The sequence below is a fragment of the Balaenoptera ricei genome, chromosome 3, assembly GCF_028023285.1.
Source record: "Balaenoptera ricei isolate mBalRic1 chromosome 3, mBalRic1.hap2, whole genome shotgun sequence".
NCBI classification, from domain to species: Eukaryota; Metazoa; Chordata; class Mammalia; order Artiodactyla; family Balaenopteridae; genus Balaenoptera; species Balaenoptera ricei.
The window spans coordinates 60,990,244-61,008,132 of record NC_082641.1 but is presented as its reverse complement, the minus strand read 5'-3'; the positions used below and the strand labels follow the sequence as shown (position 1 = coordinate 61,008,132).

The following is a 17,889-nucleotide window of genomic DNA, read 5'->3' as shown; positions in this document are numbered from 1 at the left end:
TAATTAATTAATTTATTTTATTTTTGGCTGCATTGGGTCTTTGTTGCCGTGCGCGGGCTTTCTCTAGTTGCGGTGAGCGAGGGCTACTCTTCAATGTGGTGCGCAGGCTTCTCATTGTGGTGGCTTCTCTTGTTGGGGAGCACAGGCTCTAGGTGTGAGGGCTTCAGTAGTTATGGCACGCGGGCTCAGTAGTTGTGGCTCATGGGGTCTGGCGCGTGGGCTCAGTTGTTCTGCGGCACGTGGGATCTTCCCAGACCACGGTTCGAACCCGTGTCCCCTGCACTGGCAGGCGGATTCTTAACCACTGCGTCACCAGGGAAGCCCAGCACTGTTTTAAAAGAGGAAAAAAAAAAAAAAAGTGGGAGAGAGAGAAACAATTTCAGGAGCCATAGGTAGGAAATAACTAAATGACTAAAACGTCACAATATATCCAAAATATTAAGTAGTCTGTATCCTTTAAAAATGGAGGTCAATTCATAGATGCAGACGTGGAAAGCATTCTAAAATGTGGTTAAAAGAAAAACAATTATCAGAGAGCAATGTGTATAATATGGCCCTATTTACGTAAAAAATAAGATGTGAGAATCACTTTCATTTCTTCTTGGAAGAGTGATGCCTTTGCTTCCCTTCTCTCACTCCCTCCCTCGAAAACAAAAATGAAAGCAAAAGCCACATAATTCAGAGATAAGTTGTAAAAAATAAGTCATGTGTTATTTATAAATCAATCATACAATAAAACAATTATTTTAAAAGGTCACAAATACACCAGTTGTATAAAGTCAGCTTGGAGTCAAGTACCTCTTTAAATACATTGCAAATCACTTCTATTTCAGAAGTTCTTCTCCAAACGGATGTGGTTCAAACCCAGTGACGGCTTTATAATTTCATATTTGATAACAAGTCAACAAAACTAGCAATAAATAGTCCAACAATAATTTTTTAAAATACTAAGTGGTAAACACTATTCCTAGTTGTAAAACAATCTATTATTCAGACAACCTGAAGATTTCATTGAAGTCAGTAAAGAGTTACACAAAATTTATTTTTCTACATTTAAAATCCTTGCTGTATTTTCCTTGAAGTGATAATGATACACACAAAAGCTCAAAGGATTGATAAATAATTGAAAGTCCCAATAAGTCAACAAACAGACTTCATTATAAGCTGAACATAAAAGAGACACACAACATTCTGTTTGCTTCTCTTTTCAAAAACTGCCATGGCCCCTTGTCAAGTGGAAGCAGTACCCAGACCAATAGTTCCCAAAGTTTGGAGTGCATGAAAATCTTGTTAAAATGAAGGTTCCTGGGCCCTGTCCCCAGACTCTGAGCTCTGATTCCTGAGTATAATGAATCTGCATTTTTCAACAAGATCCACAAGGATTTTGATGAGGTGGTACAAGAACCCCACTGACCATTCAAAACTGCCCAGTCCTAACTTATTGCCATTGGTTGGAAACCTGATTCTGGGCAGCTCCCTCACCTCTTTAGTTTCCTTATTCTTAAAGCCAGTCAATTGCACCAATCATCTCTGAGGGCCCTGAAGCCCTAACATGGTTGTGACTGACCCCAGATGTAAAATGTAGTTTTAGCTAAGAACTTAGTCTTCACGCCAAGACTAGTCTTTGCAAATCACTGGGTTTCTGTCTTTTCTCCACCTTCTGAAAAGTCTGCTTCTGTCAGTTCCGTTTCCAGGAGCACCTGAGTAGAGGAATTCTGAAACTGACATCTATGTTAATTTGGGGGACTTTCCCTATGCAAACAGGGCCGCTCCCAGCAATCCTGAGAGGTGTTGCATATACATGGTATGTGGTGAAACCCGCTTGGTAGGGAAACAGCAGAAGCATCCCCATAATGTTCATCAGGTTCCAAATCCCCCTACATAACTTCCATCCGAGGAGCTGGAAAACTCAATAGGAGGTTTTAACACTGGTTGAACTTGAAGAGTAAGAGCTGGATTTCCTAGAGAATTTAATTGATGTGCGGGATACTTGCATCTGCTTTACAGTACGGACGTTCCGACAAAGCAGAGCATTCTTTGCATGACCCCTGAAGTCTTCTGAAATGAAGTAATAGACAAAGGGGTCAATGCAGCTGTTGAGGGTGGAGAGGCAGAGGGCTACGACGTACAGGGCATAGACGTGGCTCTGGCCCCGGTTTTTAATCAGGAAGTAATGCACCACGAGCAGAAGGTTACTAGGAGTGAAGCAGATCAGATACATGGCCAGGACAGTGACGATGAGCTTGATGGCTCTCTGCCTCTTCTTTCCTGAGTTTTTATCCAAGGCAGAAGATTGGAGGGTCCGGATCATCAGCACATAGGCAAAGGCCGTAAGGAAGGCTGGGAACAGAAAGACTCCGATGGCCAGAGAGAGGAAATAATTGAACATATCCCCCACCAACACCTCCTTTGGCAAAACATCATGACAGGTCGTGATGTTAAGTGCTGGGATGTAGACGGTCTGCTTCACAACGTATAAGGGGATAGTAACCAGCAGAATCAGCAGCCATATTCCCAGGGAGACACTGATGGCAATGCTCGCCTTCTTCATGGGGTACACCATGGGGTTCACGATGACCCAGTACCTCTGCACACTGAGACAGGTCATGAAGAGGATGGAGCAGTACATGTTGCCGTAGAAAAAGCCAATGAGTACCTTGCAAAGAGATTCCCCGTAAATCCAGTTGTTGCCATGGATGTGATAGGCAATCTTCAAAGGGAACCAGATAACAGAGAGGAGGTCCGCCAAGGCCAGGTTGGCCATGTAAATCACAGCAGGGTGCTTCTTCTTCGTCCGGAAAAGAAAGACCCACAGGGCCATGCCATTACTTGGCAAACCAACCGCAAATACGATCACGTAGACAATTGGAAGAAAGACAGTAGTCAGTTTTCCAGTGAGGACAGAGGCAGAAAACTCATCCACAGAAAAGACTGGTTCCACTGTTTCTCCTCTCCCAGTGATCTGAGGTGAGTTATCAACGTAACCAATGAGACTTCTTCCTTTAGAGGGTCTACTGGATCCTGCGCAAGAAAGGCAAGGCAGACAAGGGTCATTACAGAAATCAATGTTTCCACAGAAATGCTGGTGCGAAGGTCACGGACAAGATGGTGCTGTTAAGTGCTACAGTTACCTGAAAATTTGGGCACAAGAGGAAAGGAGGAGAGCAGCTGAGGAGAAACAGAAGCAGAATGAACTGAAAGGGATTGAGAGAGAACTGGCATGGACAGCATGTTATGGCAGCCCTGCCTTTCTCCAGAGCAGTGTAGGTGAAGAAAGCTTCCTGTGCTGTGTGAAAGAAGAGAAAGGAAAAAGACAGGAGGAGTACACAAAATACTTATGGGCGCTTTCTTTGGGTGATGGAATTACTGAGATTTCTATGGTCTGGATTTGTTTGCTTGCTGCTTTTTTTTTTTTTTTTTTTTACAGCAGGTATTTTTTATGGGAGGGTTGGGAAGTATGTGTAGAATATAACATTGATTTCTATGAATCTCAAAAAATATAACATTGATTTCTATGAATCTCGAATATCTCATTGATTTCTGCGAATCTCGTATTTCAATTTATTTTTACAAACTGTCCACACTCATTAGTTCCTACCTGTTCTCATCATGGCCATCTATCTCACTTGGGGCCGCAAGACAGTATCCAGCCTGGCCTGTCACTCCCTAGCCCAAAGTCCAACACGGCAAGATTCCCAGGAGCACAGAGATAGTCCCTCTCCAGACACAAGGACAGCCTCAGCCGTGGGCAGGGATCCCCCACTTCTGTGTGGGCCTCCTGGAGACCTTCCCATGGAGGCCAGAGGGCAGGCAAGCCTTCCGGCCTCAAGGTCACTGGACAGATAGGTGCATGATTTCTGTTCAGACAAATTTGTATTCTGACTTTTAAGCAAGTAACATGGCAAGCTTTAACAATTTCCACTCTCACCCCCATATTATGAATTAAACTTTACAAATCACAAACCAATGGCATAGCCAGCCTATGCCAATGAACTGCTCACGGACGTGCAGATGAACATGAGGGACGATGTGAGGACATGGAAGGATCTGACTTTAATTCTGGGGAAGAGCAGTCCTTCACCATGGCACTACAGTATGCCAGGGAGGATGTTCAACCTACTCACAAGTCTATCTGATAATTTGTATGCTTAGTCATCATTTTTTCCTCTCCTACCTTTGTACCCAGGTTCAGCAGGATTATTCACTTCTCTTAAGGCTTCCCAACTAAGAAGTGACCGTGATTAGGGTGGGATGAAAGGGTGTAGAGATCAATACTTCACTTTTCATTTAGCAGAGTGGGTAGCCCCCCAAAAGAGATGTCCATGTCCTAATCCCTAGAATCTGTGATCCTCACCTTATTTAGAAAAAAGGTCTTTGTAGATGCAATTAGGATCTTGAGATGGGAAGATCATCCTGGATTACCCAGGTGGGTCCTAAGTCCAATGACAATTGTCTTTAGAAGAGAAAGACAGAGGGAGATTTGAGAGAGAAGGAAGACAGAAAGGAGAAAGCAATGTGAAAATGGAGGCGGAGATTGGAGTAAAGCCAAGGAACAAGCTAAGTAATGCCAAGGAATACCAACAGCCACCAGTAGCTGGAGGAGGCATGGAACGGAGTCTCCCCTAGAGCCTTGAGAGGTGCCCACACTTTTATTTCAGACTCTTGACCTCCAGAACTGTGAGAAAATAAGGTCTTACTAACTGAAAACAACAGCGTGTGGCAATTTGTTATGGCAGCCACAGGAAGTTAGTACACTTAGGAGAAACTCATCTCTTGTTCCAATTTCTTTTATACTTTTTTCAAAAGAGCATGAATTATTTTTAAATTTAAAAAATAAAATAATATTCCTACGTATTACAGTGTTCTTCAAAGCTTGACCATAACCCACAGTAAGAAACATATTCTATATGGTAACCCAGTTCTGATACATATATCCATAATGGAAAAAAAGTTTCACAAAATAATTAGCTTTATTGTGCAGGGTACACTCTAATACTTTCTACTGTATTTTGTTCCATTCTTATAAAATCCAGTCACCACCTTCTACATTGATTGCATGACCCACTTACATGTTTTTCACAACCAGTTTAGCAGAGTGACCGATTTTACACACCACAAGAGAATAGTAACGACATGTTTATAGACTGGTAATGTCTGTGGAACTCGCTCCAGGAGCCAAAATGGCAAGAGTCGCTGTGTGAGATTACAGGTTTAATTCCAGGACTGTCCTAATTCCTTCATCCTTAATTCCTAATTTCCTTATCCCCATGGTCCCTGGCAGAGCCCTGGACCTAGCACCTGGGGTGGATTGAAAAGCTCAGCTAGCCCTACCGATGAAGGAAAGGAAGAAGAATCAAGAGCCCAGCTCATGTCTTTAGAGCTCTAGTCTGGCCCAGTTAGTACCCAAACCACACACGCCGGCAGGGGATTCCAGGAGTACAGCCCTGCAAAATAAAACCACCTTAATACCAACAAGCACCCGCGCTTAATAAGGGCTCATATCGTGCGTCCAGCGTTGCTTTCAACACTTTACGTGTATTAGCTTACTTCACTTTCACAACACCTTATGAGGAGGTACTATTATTAGAGCCGCATTTTCTAGATGCATAAACTGAAGCTTGAAAAAATTGAGTAACCTTTCCAAGGCTGAACAGTTGTTAGGTAGGAAAGTCAGGATTCAACCCAAGGCAGTCTGTTTCTAGACTCCCTGGTTCTAACCCCTATATCACACTGAGCCTCGGAGACCGACGTGAGGTTACGCGCTGGAGTCTACTGAGACCAACCTAACCTGTGAGGATTCCACACGTGTGTTCTCAAACAGAAAATTTTAAATGTAAAATTTTACCATTTTAACCCCCCCCCCTTTGAACTAGCCCCTCCTCTAATAATTTATATATTTATTTGTATTAATATTAACATGTTCTGGAAGACTTTCAGAGGTGTAAGAGAATCCTATAAATTCTCCATTGGTTTGAAAAGCGGTTACCGGCTCTCCGGAGAGGCAGGTGGGGCAAAGCTGGTGACTGGACAGTGGACCCCTGTTCTGAGGATTCTTCCATTCAGAGAGCTGGGACACCCACCCCAGAAACAGCCCACCAGAGACCAAGTCAATGAGTCAGACTGTGTTTCTGCAGAATGGAGCCACCAAGATTTTCTAATTACCACAAAAAGACTCAATTTTTTCCCTTGGTACCAAAACAAACAAACAAAATTACATAACTTGCTTTATAAAAGGGAAGAAAATCTAAGTATTGATTGTCCGGAGTTACCCACATCACAAAAATGATAACCAGACGTTATTTGCCTCCGCAGGGAAGAAGTACCTATTAAGTAATCTTGCAACAAACAAACGAACGAATGAACCCTCATCTGAACAAGCCTCTGGATCCAACTGCCAAATTAATAGAAATAAAGGGGACACTAGGACATATTAAATAACATAAGAATGTTGTTAGCAAAATCCAGGCTGTGGAAACTGCTGCAGGATAAGAAGCTCATTTCTTCAAAATATAAATTACAAGGCAAAAACCAAGAAGAGGTGTGGAGGTAGGGCTCATAAATTAAAAGACTTACAAGACAATATTAACCTTATGTAATGTGTGGACCCTGTTTGGATCCTGATTCAAACAAACTATTAATATAGTATTTATGACACTTATGAAACAATTAGAAATATGAACACTGACTATTTGATTATATTACACAATTTTTGTCAGTGGTTATTATGTGGTGATGTTTGAAAAGGAAATTGCCATCTTTTATGAATACATACTGAAATATCTTAAGATGAAATTACATCTGGATTTATTTCAAAATAACACGAGGAGGGGAACCCTCAGATGCTGCTGGTGGGAATGTAAAGCGATGTAGTCACTGTGCAAAATAATTTGGCAGTTCCTGAAACGGCTCACCATAGAGTTGCCATATGACCCATCAATTCCGACTCCTAAGTATACACCCAGGACAAATGAAAACACGTGTTCACACAGAAACTTATACAGGAATGTTCATAACAGCATTATTCATAAAAGCCCCAAAGCAGAAATAACAAAATGTCCATCAACTGACGAATGGGTAGACGAAATGTGGTATACGCATACAATGGAACATTATTTAGCAATAAAAGGAAATGAAGAACTGATACACGCTACAATACAGATGAACCTTGAAAAGATTATGCTTTTGAAAGAAGTCAGTCACAAAGGAATATGTATTGTATGATTCCATTTATAATAAATGCCCTGAATAGGCAAATCCACAGACAAAAAGTAGATTAGTGGTTGCCAGGAGCTGGGGAATGGGGCAAATTGGGGGATGATGCCTAAGAGCGGGGGGGTGGGGGGGAGTGGGATGTTCTTATGGGGTAATAAAAATATTCTAAAGTTGATTGTGGTGATGGATAGACAACTGTGAATATTCTAAAATGCACGGAATTGTAGACTTGGAATAGGTGAATTGTATGGTCTGCAAATTATATCTTAAAGCTGTTAAAGAATAACACAGGAAGGAGGGCAGGAAGGAGGCTGGGGCATCATTATTAAAGCTGAGTGAGGGGTACCTGGGATTCACTGTAATATTCTACTTTCAAATGTCTAAAGTTTTCCATAAAAATAAACACATGCCAGGTCAGGAAGGTTCATGTAAAGAGGGATAAAAATCTATTTTAAATAAGAATACTAAAATAAAGGGGGAGGGGGGGGAAGAGCAAGAAATACTACAAAAAGTTAGGGAAGGATTCAAAGAGAGAGAGAGAAAGAAAAATTTCCTGAGAATATTCCAACATACAACCTTGAATGATCTCAATCTGAAATACCAGTCATATTAGCTATGTTCATTGTACCAGTGGCAGAGCACACAACCAGCCTGCTGCTTGGTATAACACTGGTCAGTTCTAACACTGGTAAATGTCAAGATGCTGCTCAAAGTTCCCTGAAGCCCTTTCAGCACAGTGCACAGACTTTTACCTTGTACAGTATCCTATCCCAGTCACCCAAACTCACAGAACTTGTCTAGAACTGATGCTATTCCAGCTTCCAACTCTATAACCCATCTGTTTACCAGACAAAATCATTTCTATTTTACAGAGTGAAGATGAAATTAAATGTACATATGAAGTTTAAACACATGTAAAGTTTAAACACACAAAAGCATTCTCCATTTGGGACCTGTAATCAACAATACTTGCCCAAGTACACAAGAATACGCACCCACTGATGCTCAAGGCAGCATCCCCCCACCCCAATACAAACAAACAGGAAATAAGCAACGTTCATCAACCACCACTCCTAACTTAACCATATCCTCAGCACAGTCCCTAGCATTAATAGCAGACACTACACTATTTAATAAGCATTGAAATGGAAAGATAGTCACAATATGTCCATTGAAAAAAAGCAACTGGGGGAATAACATGCTTCCATCTATATAACAAAATTATAATTTGTTTGCAAATCTGAAGTCTAGAAAAATACCCACTAAACTATAAACAATGGCCATCTCTATAGAGTAAAATGGATGGGGAGGGGAAAGCTTACTTTTTTTACTTCACACCCCTCTATGTTGTTTGGATTACTTTTTCAAAGGAGTGTAAATTGGTACAATCTATTTGGAGGGCAATTTGGCAAAAACGTCAAAATTTTCAGTGTGCTTGCCCTATGACTCATCAGTTTATTGCTAGGAATTTGTCCTGCACATATACTAGCTAAAGTGCACAAAAACACTATGTACAAGAATATTTACTAGAATATTGTTTACCATGGTAAAACAAAAATGTTAGTTTCAATGACCATCGAAAAACAAAAAAGGCTAGTTCAATAATTTATGGCATTTATACAATGAATAATATTCCCTCTACACAGGTATGGACAGATTTTTTTTATACTGACCATGAATAGATCTACTAGGTTAGAAAAAAAAATAACTGTAGGACAGAATGTACAGTATGATCCTTCTATTGTTACAAAATACATATATTTCTGCATAGAGAAGTCTATTGAGAGTGAAGAGGGGAGAGAACAGGGGATGTTTCGCTTTCTTTTTAACTCTTCTGATTTGTACAATTTGGGGGAAAAAATGCATGGAAAACTTTTAACTTTAAAACGCTACCTGTTCTTTGTTATATTAAGCGTCCTCCTGTTGCCCACCCTCCCAACCAAAGCAAGTACAGAGCAGCTACTTTGTTTAAACTCTCCTCTTGTGTTCTTTCCCCTACTATCCTCCTCACCCCAAATCTTCTTTTGCTCCAACCTTTGGGAGCACAGATCAAAAAAAATAAAAGCTTCAGTTGCTCGGTACCCCTTCTCTAGGTACACTTTAGTCAACTTTCTTGTGTTCTTTCAGGATGAACTGTTTTCCTCTCAACACTTGTCCAGCTAATAAAACCATAAGAAAGACAAACACAGACTTCACTAAAACGTTGCTTATCACGGTTAATTAGTAACTACAAGGCCAGGAAGGCGACCAAACACAAATTTAAAGTCCCATCTTCATGTTCTATGTGTTCTCTCTTATTACAAAACACTGGAAATAGCCCATGTGTCTATCAACAGAGGACCAATTAAAAATTATGATACATCCATTGACAACATTTTAGAGTCATTAAAAATGTTTTATATTTACTGATATGCTACTGATGTTTATATAAACACATACTTGTACAAAAAAAATTTCTCTGTGAATATGTATTTTATGCATGGATGTATGAAAGCATGAGAAAGGCTAGAAACCAAAATGTTAGCAGTGCTTTGGGTACTGAGGGTGATTTAATTAGTGCAACCCCTTTTTTGGACTCATTTTTCCTTTACAGTGATCACATACAGCTTGTATAATTAAAAACCAATTACAAAAAGAACACAAGTTTCAGTCTCCAAAAGAAAAATGGAATGACTGCATTACAGGGGACTTCTCAGGTTCGTGACATGGTGGAAAGAAGTAAGCGCTTGAAAGAAGCTGACTTAAATGCTGAACTGCCATCAACCGCCAGGTCACTCTGGGCAAGTCCCTTCACTTCATTCTTCATTTGCTATTTACTGAGGTCCTTTAGGGAATGAGACTGTGCTGGATCGTGGTGATGGAGGTGCCGCTAGGGGTCCCTGGCCTCCTGGAGTACGTGATCTAGTGGGGAGACAGATGAAACATATTTACAGAAATAACTATCGATTACTGTTGTGATCAGAAAGAAAGCAGGGGCGTGATGGACAGTTTTCCTTGCCCCTCACTCCTCAATTCAGTGGCCCTTATCTGTAAAAGGAGAAGGTTACACTCTAGGCTGAGTTCCCTTTCATAAGGCAGTCTTTTGGGGAAAAACCTTGGGGAAGAAAAATCAAACCTAGGATGTGTCCTGCTGCAAACTGAGGGGCACACCTTAGGGTCGAACCGAAGGGGGTAAGCAAAGACAGGTGCTAACGGGCAGAAACACTGGTGATGCCCTTTTTTAAAATTATTTTATTTTATTTTATTTATTTATGTCTGTGTTGGGTCTTCATTTCTGTGCGAGGGCTTTCTCTAGTTGTGGCAAGCGGGGGCCACTCTTCATCGCGGTGCGCGGGCCTCTCTTCTTGCGGAGCACAGGCTCCAGACGCGCAGGCTCAGTAATTGTGGCTCACTGGCCCAGTTGCTCCGCGGCATGTGGGATCTTCCCAGACCAGGGCTCGAACCCGTGTCCCCTGCATTGGCAGGCAGATTCTCAACCACTGCGCCACCAGGGAAGCCCTGCCCTCTTTCTTAATCAAAATCAATCTAGCTTCAAGTTGTGAGGAAAGCTCCATCTACCTAAAGTCTCGCTGTTACTTAACTGACCCTTTAGGACAGTTACCCTGCAAAGGAGTAAAAGTATGTGGAGGAAAAAAAAAAGTGCAATATTAAATAGCTCTGGTTAACAAGTAACTTGATTTTTGTTGTTGTTAAAGTAAGTCCCCCTTATACTTCAGGAATCCCCCCAGCTCCAGCCCCTCACTTTGTAAACAAGAACAAGCCAGACACTCGGGCAAGCTTCCTATAGGAACCGTTTGAATCATAAAACAGATGAATCATCAACATCCACATAGTTTTTTTAAAAAATGTTTGCACATACTAAGCTTTGCTCCTAAATTTTAAGTTTATAAGTTTAAAACATAAGGGTAAACGGACATGCGTGCATCACAGTTTCAGTACTTCCTGGAAATAAATAAATGCCTTTATTCTTGTTTTTTTTTTTAATTTTTAATACATCTTTATTGGAATATAATTGCTTCACAATACTGTGTTAGCTTCTGTTGCACAACAAAGAGAATCGGCCATATGCATACACATGTCCCCATATCCCCTACCTCTTGAGCCTCCCTCCCATCCTCCCTATCCCACCCCTCTAGGTCATCGCAAAGCACCGAGCCGATCTCCCTGTGCTATGCGACTGCTTCCCACCAGCCAACTATTTTACATTCGGTAGTGCTGTCAATATAATGTGTACCAGGGCTGCAGTTTTCAAGTATCCACCAAAATACCCTTTGCTGTAACTCCAAAGGGAAAAGAATCACATTCTTCCGTCTAATTCAAATTCACGGTGACTTGCTCTTTTACAATGTCTTTATGAAGAGGATAAAAGTGAGAACCTGCCTTTTACAACAGGTCTGCAAATTTCGCAGGGAAATTAAAACTTCCCTTTTAAGGCTACCCTGGCTGCCCCAAACAGCGGGGCGTCCTTTAGCATCACAGCAGTGCCACACCAGGCTTAACAGCGCCTACGCCCTCGGAGGCCTGCTCAGCCCGGGCGGCTCCACCCGCAGCCGAACAAGTTCGAGCACATCCAGGGCAGCACACCCGTGGAACCCGGCTGCGGCGCACAAACTGGCACCTGAGCGCCGCCAGGGACGGCTCCCGTGCTGTTCCCTTCCTGGGGCGGGCAGCCTCCGGCCTACAGACCTGAGCGGCAGCCAGCATGGCACCGAAGGGCGGGGAAACGCAGGGCCGTAAGGTCACTTGGTCGAATGTAAAGCAGGGTCGAAGAAGTTCCATTCATTAATCCGCCCAACTGGCCTAAACCTCGGGATGAGCGCTCGTCACCCCAAGAACCCAGCAGGGTCCGGCCCTGACTTCCACACCCCGGCTGTGCCCTGTGCCAGAGGAGCTGCAGGCCCCGGGGGCGTCTTGAACGCCGTGGGCCGACCCCAAAGAGTGGCCTCCAAAAGTGGAAGGAGGCTGCAAAAAGCGAGGCAGAAAGTTCCCAGGCCGCGGGCTCCCACCCACGCCACCCCGCTCTGGGCCATCAACTCGCTAACTCCGCGGGTCCCGCAGGACCAGCCCGGAAGAGTCTCAAGGGTGTGCGAAATGCTCCTTAAGGACTTTCGTGTTTGCGAAGAAACCCACCCGGGCCCGCGAGGCTAAGCCCTCTGGGTACTCCGTAGAAGCCAGCACTCCGCTCCCTCCCTTTCCCCTCCGTAGACTTCAGCCTCTCCCGCTTGTCCCAGCTGGTTGCTCCCCGGGCGCAGGGATCTCCCTTCAAAGCCGCCGAGAGGAGGCTGCGGGATGTCGGGAGGAGTTGGCGGCGGCGGCAGAACACCCTTCGCGCACCTGCCCCTCTTCCCCCACCCGCCCATGGTGCCCAGGACCCCCGCTCCGTAGCCGCACGAGCCCTCCTTGGCCAAGTTTCTCACCTGGGACGGTGCGATTGCAGGAGGCAGAGGTCCCCAGCAGGATGACGCCCCCCAGCAGCCACGCCGCGCTCAGGCTTCGCATCCTTCCAGCAGCCCCGACACCCGGCGGGCGGGGAATTCGCCGCCACCGATTCGAAACTCAGAGTCCCACTCGCCGCTAGGAGAGAAAGCCACGCTCCCACCTGCCCCTAATTGGAGCCTCTGCGCACGCCTCCCCGGAGCTGGAAAAGTTTCAGCGAAACTCGAGAAGCTCGACGTACCTGCGCGAGGCCACGCCCCGGGGCCGGAACGCAACGCTCGGCTCTGCGGTTCGAAGACCGGGCGTCCCGGCCCCGCCCCCGGCCGCCGCGCCGCACGCTGTGGCCCCGCCTCCGCCGCCCCAGGTGCGCCAGCCGCTAAGGAGCTGTATCGGAATGCAAAGGGTTGGAACGCTCAGCTCGCGAGGCCGAAAACTACCTTTAACCCTTAATTACTCCTAGGGAGGCAGCCAGCGTTGTCCATCCCTATCCCTCCCCTTTCCTAAATGGCAAAAAGCCCAGACCCGAGCTCGCTGCAGTTATCGTCGGTACTTGGTAGAGACTTCCCCGTGTCGTGGGCACTGTGGGATGAGGGGTGAGTTTCCAATCTGCATTGGCAGGATGGACGTCTGCGGACACCCGCGAACGCGATGGGGAGCAGGAAGGGGTCCCGGCCAACCGGAGTAATCAGGGGTCTGGGTTTAGGTTTCCGCTCTGATGTTAACTAGCTGTGACCCCTAGTAATACTCTCACCCCCTTCTAGGCCCCTTTCCCAGTCTGTGAGGTGGTGGGGGAGAAAACATTTGTAACAGCTACTTTAAGTGCCGCGTATAAATGATTTAGGAGCACAGTCTAGATTAATCCCAAAACAACCCGCGTAATAAGTATAACTATTATTACCATTTTACAGACGAGGAAATAGAACTGAGAAAGGTTGGATAAATTGCCCACAGTCACACAGTTGGTAGACACAGTTTGCAAATGTCCATCACAAGAAAACTTTAGTCTGTGACTTCTGCTTTCTTCTATTAATCACTGCGCTATAAATGCTCCCACCAGCGTCTTTTCTGCATTGGGATCCCACAGTCCAAAGAAATATATAAGCAGTATGTACACCTGTATGTATGTATGTATGCAGAAATATATAAGAGGGGGTGTGGGGAGAAGGAGTGTGAGACTGGGGATCGCTGCACAGGTCCTTCATTATATTGGTAATGTCTTTTTACTTGCTTCAAAAAGATAAAGTGTACTGTAATTCATTTAAACTCTTGGGTAGTGGAGGAGCAGAGAAGAGAAACGTGAGAGCTGTCCTGAGATACTTGAAGAGTTAGCATGTAGAAGAGGATTAGACATGTTTTGAGTAGCTCCAGAGAGCAGAACTAGGTAGTAGCCACAGTGGGGGGCTGATTTCAGCTCAATGTAGAAAGAGATTTTCAACAGGGCTCGCTGGGGGAGTTCCCTGGTGGTCCAATGGTTAGGACTCGGCTCTTTCACTTCCGTGGCCCAGGTACAATCCCCGGTGGGGAAACTAAGATCCCCGAAAGCCTCCAGACATGGCCGTAAACAAACAAACAGCCCCCTGCCGTAAATAAATAAATAAATAAAAACAGGGCCCCCTGGTCCCAGTCCTGGGGGCTGCCTGGTGAGGTTAAGGGCCACGTCACTGAAGGGCTTACAGCAAAGGACCAGGGCATCCGTCCTGCAGGTTGGAGAGGGAATTCCCTTCCAGGATCAGGGGTCAGATTGGGTGAGTCCAGGTAGCCTCTTGAGGGGCTTGAGTCCTGGGAGTCCATGATTCTTCCTTGAAGACCGAAGTTTGGTGAGTCAGTTGCCAGTGACCATCATTATTTATTGAACAGCCATAAACTGAATGGCCACCATCTTGGCCCTGTGAGTTTCTAGGATGGAGCTTACCTCTGATAAAGTCCCTGTGTCATGTGTGTGACCTCTTGGTGAACCTACCATGGGACCAATTAACGAACTAATGGGGGTTCCAGATAATTCAGGCAGACAAAATTGTATAAAATGTCATGTTAGCCAGTCGTTTCAACCATCCCCAATAAGACATTTCCCCAAATTTACATAAGTGGAGGGTTAGCATTCTGCCTCTTCCCTCTGCCCTGACAGAGCTCACAGGAGCAGGAAAATAAATGGTTGAAAAGGAAGAGAAGCAAATTGCTTTGAATGTGCCATGAGAATGGAATAATTGCTCCCTGAATAACAGGAGTGGACTGCTTCCCAACACACACAGACAAGAGGGGCCAGGGAAAGCTGTCCAGTGAATGAGATCATTCTTTTTAACGGGTGCCTTTCAGTAGCCCCATCTCTTAAGAATCTCTCATTGCTATGTCTGGAGTTCTTTTGGAAATGTGGTAAGAGCATAGCCTTTGAAATTGTATAACCCTGTGGGCAAATTCTGGCCTTCCCCCTTCCTAACATCTGTGTGACTTGGGAGAAATTACTACTTACCCTCTCGAAGCTTTAAGTTCCTTACCTATAAAATGGAGTCAAGGGAATTTCCTGGTGGCCCAGTGGTTAGGACTCCGTGCTCTCACTGCCGAGGGCCCAGGTTCAATCCCTGGTCAGGGAACTAAGATCCCACAAGCCTCGTGGTGTGAAAAAGAAAAAAAATGGAGTCGATATTTTTTTAGTTGAGATGTGCCTGAGGATAAAATAAATTGTGATTGTGTTTTTGTTTACTTCCTTTCTCTCAGGAGTCTTCTTTACACCCCCTACCTGCACCTCAGCTCTCAGGATGCTGTGTCCCAGAACCACACCCCTGGGTCCTCTTTTCCTCCCTGGGAAAGTTGCCTTCTAGAAGCAGCACCAGGGCCTTCCTCATCCTGTCCAGGAGACAGTTCTCCTGATGGGGATCAGGTCACTCCTGAGGGTCCTTCAATAGGGAAGATACTCAATCCCAAGACATCCCTTCAATCTTTCCAAGCCTCCATTTCATCAGCTGTTATATGTAACTATTACATCTATAATCTGGGGATGATAATAGTACCTTTCTTATAGGCTGGTTATGAAGATTCAGTTTGCTAAATGCCCATAAAGTACTTCTTAGCACAGTTCCTCACATGTAGTAAATAAGAAATGGTAGCAACTATAGAATGACTGCCCCAAGGGGCAATCTTCCTCTTTCCAGAGAACAATGCATCAACGTCCAGCTGTTTTCAACTTGAATTTTTATTAGTATTTTATGGAATTATGCCTTGAATCATCAAAATTTCCAAGAAAATATTTTATTGAACAATGCCATGAGTTAATGATCTCAAGAATGCAGTTTCTCCCAGTGGCCTGACTACATTCATTTGAGTCAGTTTGTAGATGTTTTCTTGTGACTTTGGGACTAGAGTATTTGTTTTTTAGATTTTGACTCCTTTGCCCTGAAGGGCTTGGGGTGTTTTATGGCTCTGTGGAACAGAACAGAGAAATAACCACAGGCAATTCCAGACAGTCTGGCTTTCAGGAATTGGGAACTTTGTGCAGTTTCTCACCCTCTACAGCTCTAAGGAAAATAAAGTAGGAACTGGGGGAGGCCAGACCCTGAGGGAAAAGCCATTTCATTCAATCATTCCTACAGTCATTTATCAAACTCATCAAACTCTTCCTGGAGAAACAAAGACTTAGTCCCTGCACTCTTGGGTCCCAGTCAAATATAAATGGAGGAAATGTTACATTCATTTACTCACTCTGGACAAGGTTAGGAATGACCTTCACATGGTAAATCCTTTGATCAATTCTCAGTGTTCATGTTACTCAACCCGCCTGTGGAATTTGGCATAATTGACCTCTCTCCCTTCTTGAATGCTATGTTCAGCTGGCTTCCTGGACCACTCTTGTCCTGATTCTCCTCCTGATTCTCCTCCTGTCTCCCTGGCAACTCAGAAGGGGTTGGTTCTTTTCTGGTTCTCATTTACCATCCTCAATTCTACATTCTAGGGTGCCTGTGGGTTTGTCCTTGGACTGCTTTTCAATATACACTCATTTCCTTTGGTCATCTAATCCAATCCTGTGGTTTTAAATACCATATTTATGCTGACAACTTCCAAATTTATATTTCTATCCCAGATTTCTCCTTTCCAGACACAACATATCCATTCAGCTACTCAACACCTCCACTTAGACATGACTGTAGGCATATCAAGCATAAGTTCAAAACTACATTTCTGACCCGCCCTGCCCCTCTCATAGTCTTCCCATCTCCTTAAATTGCAATTCCATCCCTCCAGTTGCTCAGATCAAAAATCTTGGAGTCATCTGTGACTTCTTTCTCTTATATTCCACATCTGATCCATCAGCGAATCCTTCCTTGAAAATATATCCAAAATACCACCCTGGTTCAAGTTACCATTATCTTTTGCCTAGATTATTGCAATAGCCTTGTGACTTGTCTCTCTCCTTTTACCCATAAGCCTCTACACAGTCTTCTCTCAACATAGCGGTCAGACTGAACCTGTTAAGCTGTGCATCAGTTCAGGTCACTTCCTCACTTAAAATACTGAAGTAGCTCCCCACTTCCCTCTGCATAGAAACCAAAGCCTGTCAAAGGCTTACATATCCTGCCCTCCCCCACCTCCCATACACAACCCCCTTGACTTCATCTTTTCTGTCCCCCTCACTCATTCTGCTCCTGCCACACACACACCCTTGCCATACCTTTGCCTGGAATGCTTTTCCCTTGAACACCTACATAGTTTCAGTCTTCACTTCCTTCAGGTTTTTGCTAAAATGCTATCTTCCCAGTGGGGCCTTCTAAGAAGACCTTATTTAAAATTATACTCCCATCCTATACTCTCCATCCTCCCTCTATGTTTTATTTTCCTCCATGGCATGGATTGCCAGATTGATATTCTACATGTATTTATTTATTATCTAGTTCCCCCACTGAAATGTAAACTCCATGAGTACAGAGTTTTTTGGTTTTTTACTTTGTGGCATTTTTTAAAGTATTTAGAGAGTAACAGTATCCAGCACTGGCAACTGCCTGTGATATACTTATCTCTATAAGGTCTTAAATGTTATTCTTTAAGTCCCAGTTTAAATCGCTTTTCTGTGTGTGTGTGTGTTTTCTTGCGTTTTTTTTAATATAAATTTTATTATTAAGTCCCAGTTTAAATCACTTTTCTGTGTGTGTGTGTGGTTTTTTTTATATAAATTTAATTTATTATCTAAGTCCCAGTTTAAATCACTTTTCTTTGTGTGTGTATGTGTGTGTGGTTTTTTTTATATAAATTTAA

General features: G+C 43.9%; 1 protein-coding gene across 1 annotated transcript; it reads right to left on the bottom strand.

Annotated features, from left to right (window-relative positions):
* Positions 1-366: 366 nt before the first annotated feature.
* Positions 367-12,840, bottom strand: F2RL1 (F2R like trypsin receptor 1). Its single transcript, XM_059919362.1, has 2 exons — positions 12,630-12,840; positions 367-3,021 (listed from the first exon to the last, which is right to left on the bottom strand). The coding sequence occupies exons 1-2, from the start codon at positions 12,709-12,711 to the stop codon at positions 1,910-1,912; spliced, it is 1,194 nt and encodes a 397-aa protein (XP_059775345.1). The 5' UTR covers positions 12,712-12,840; the 3' UTR covers positions 367-1,909.
* Between the last annotated feature and the right edge of the window lie 5,049 nt (positions 12,841-17,889).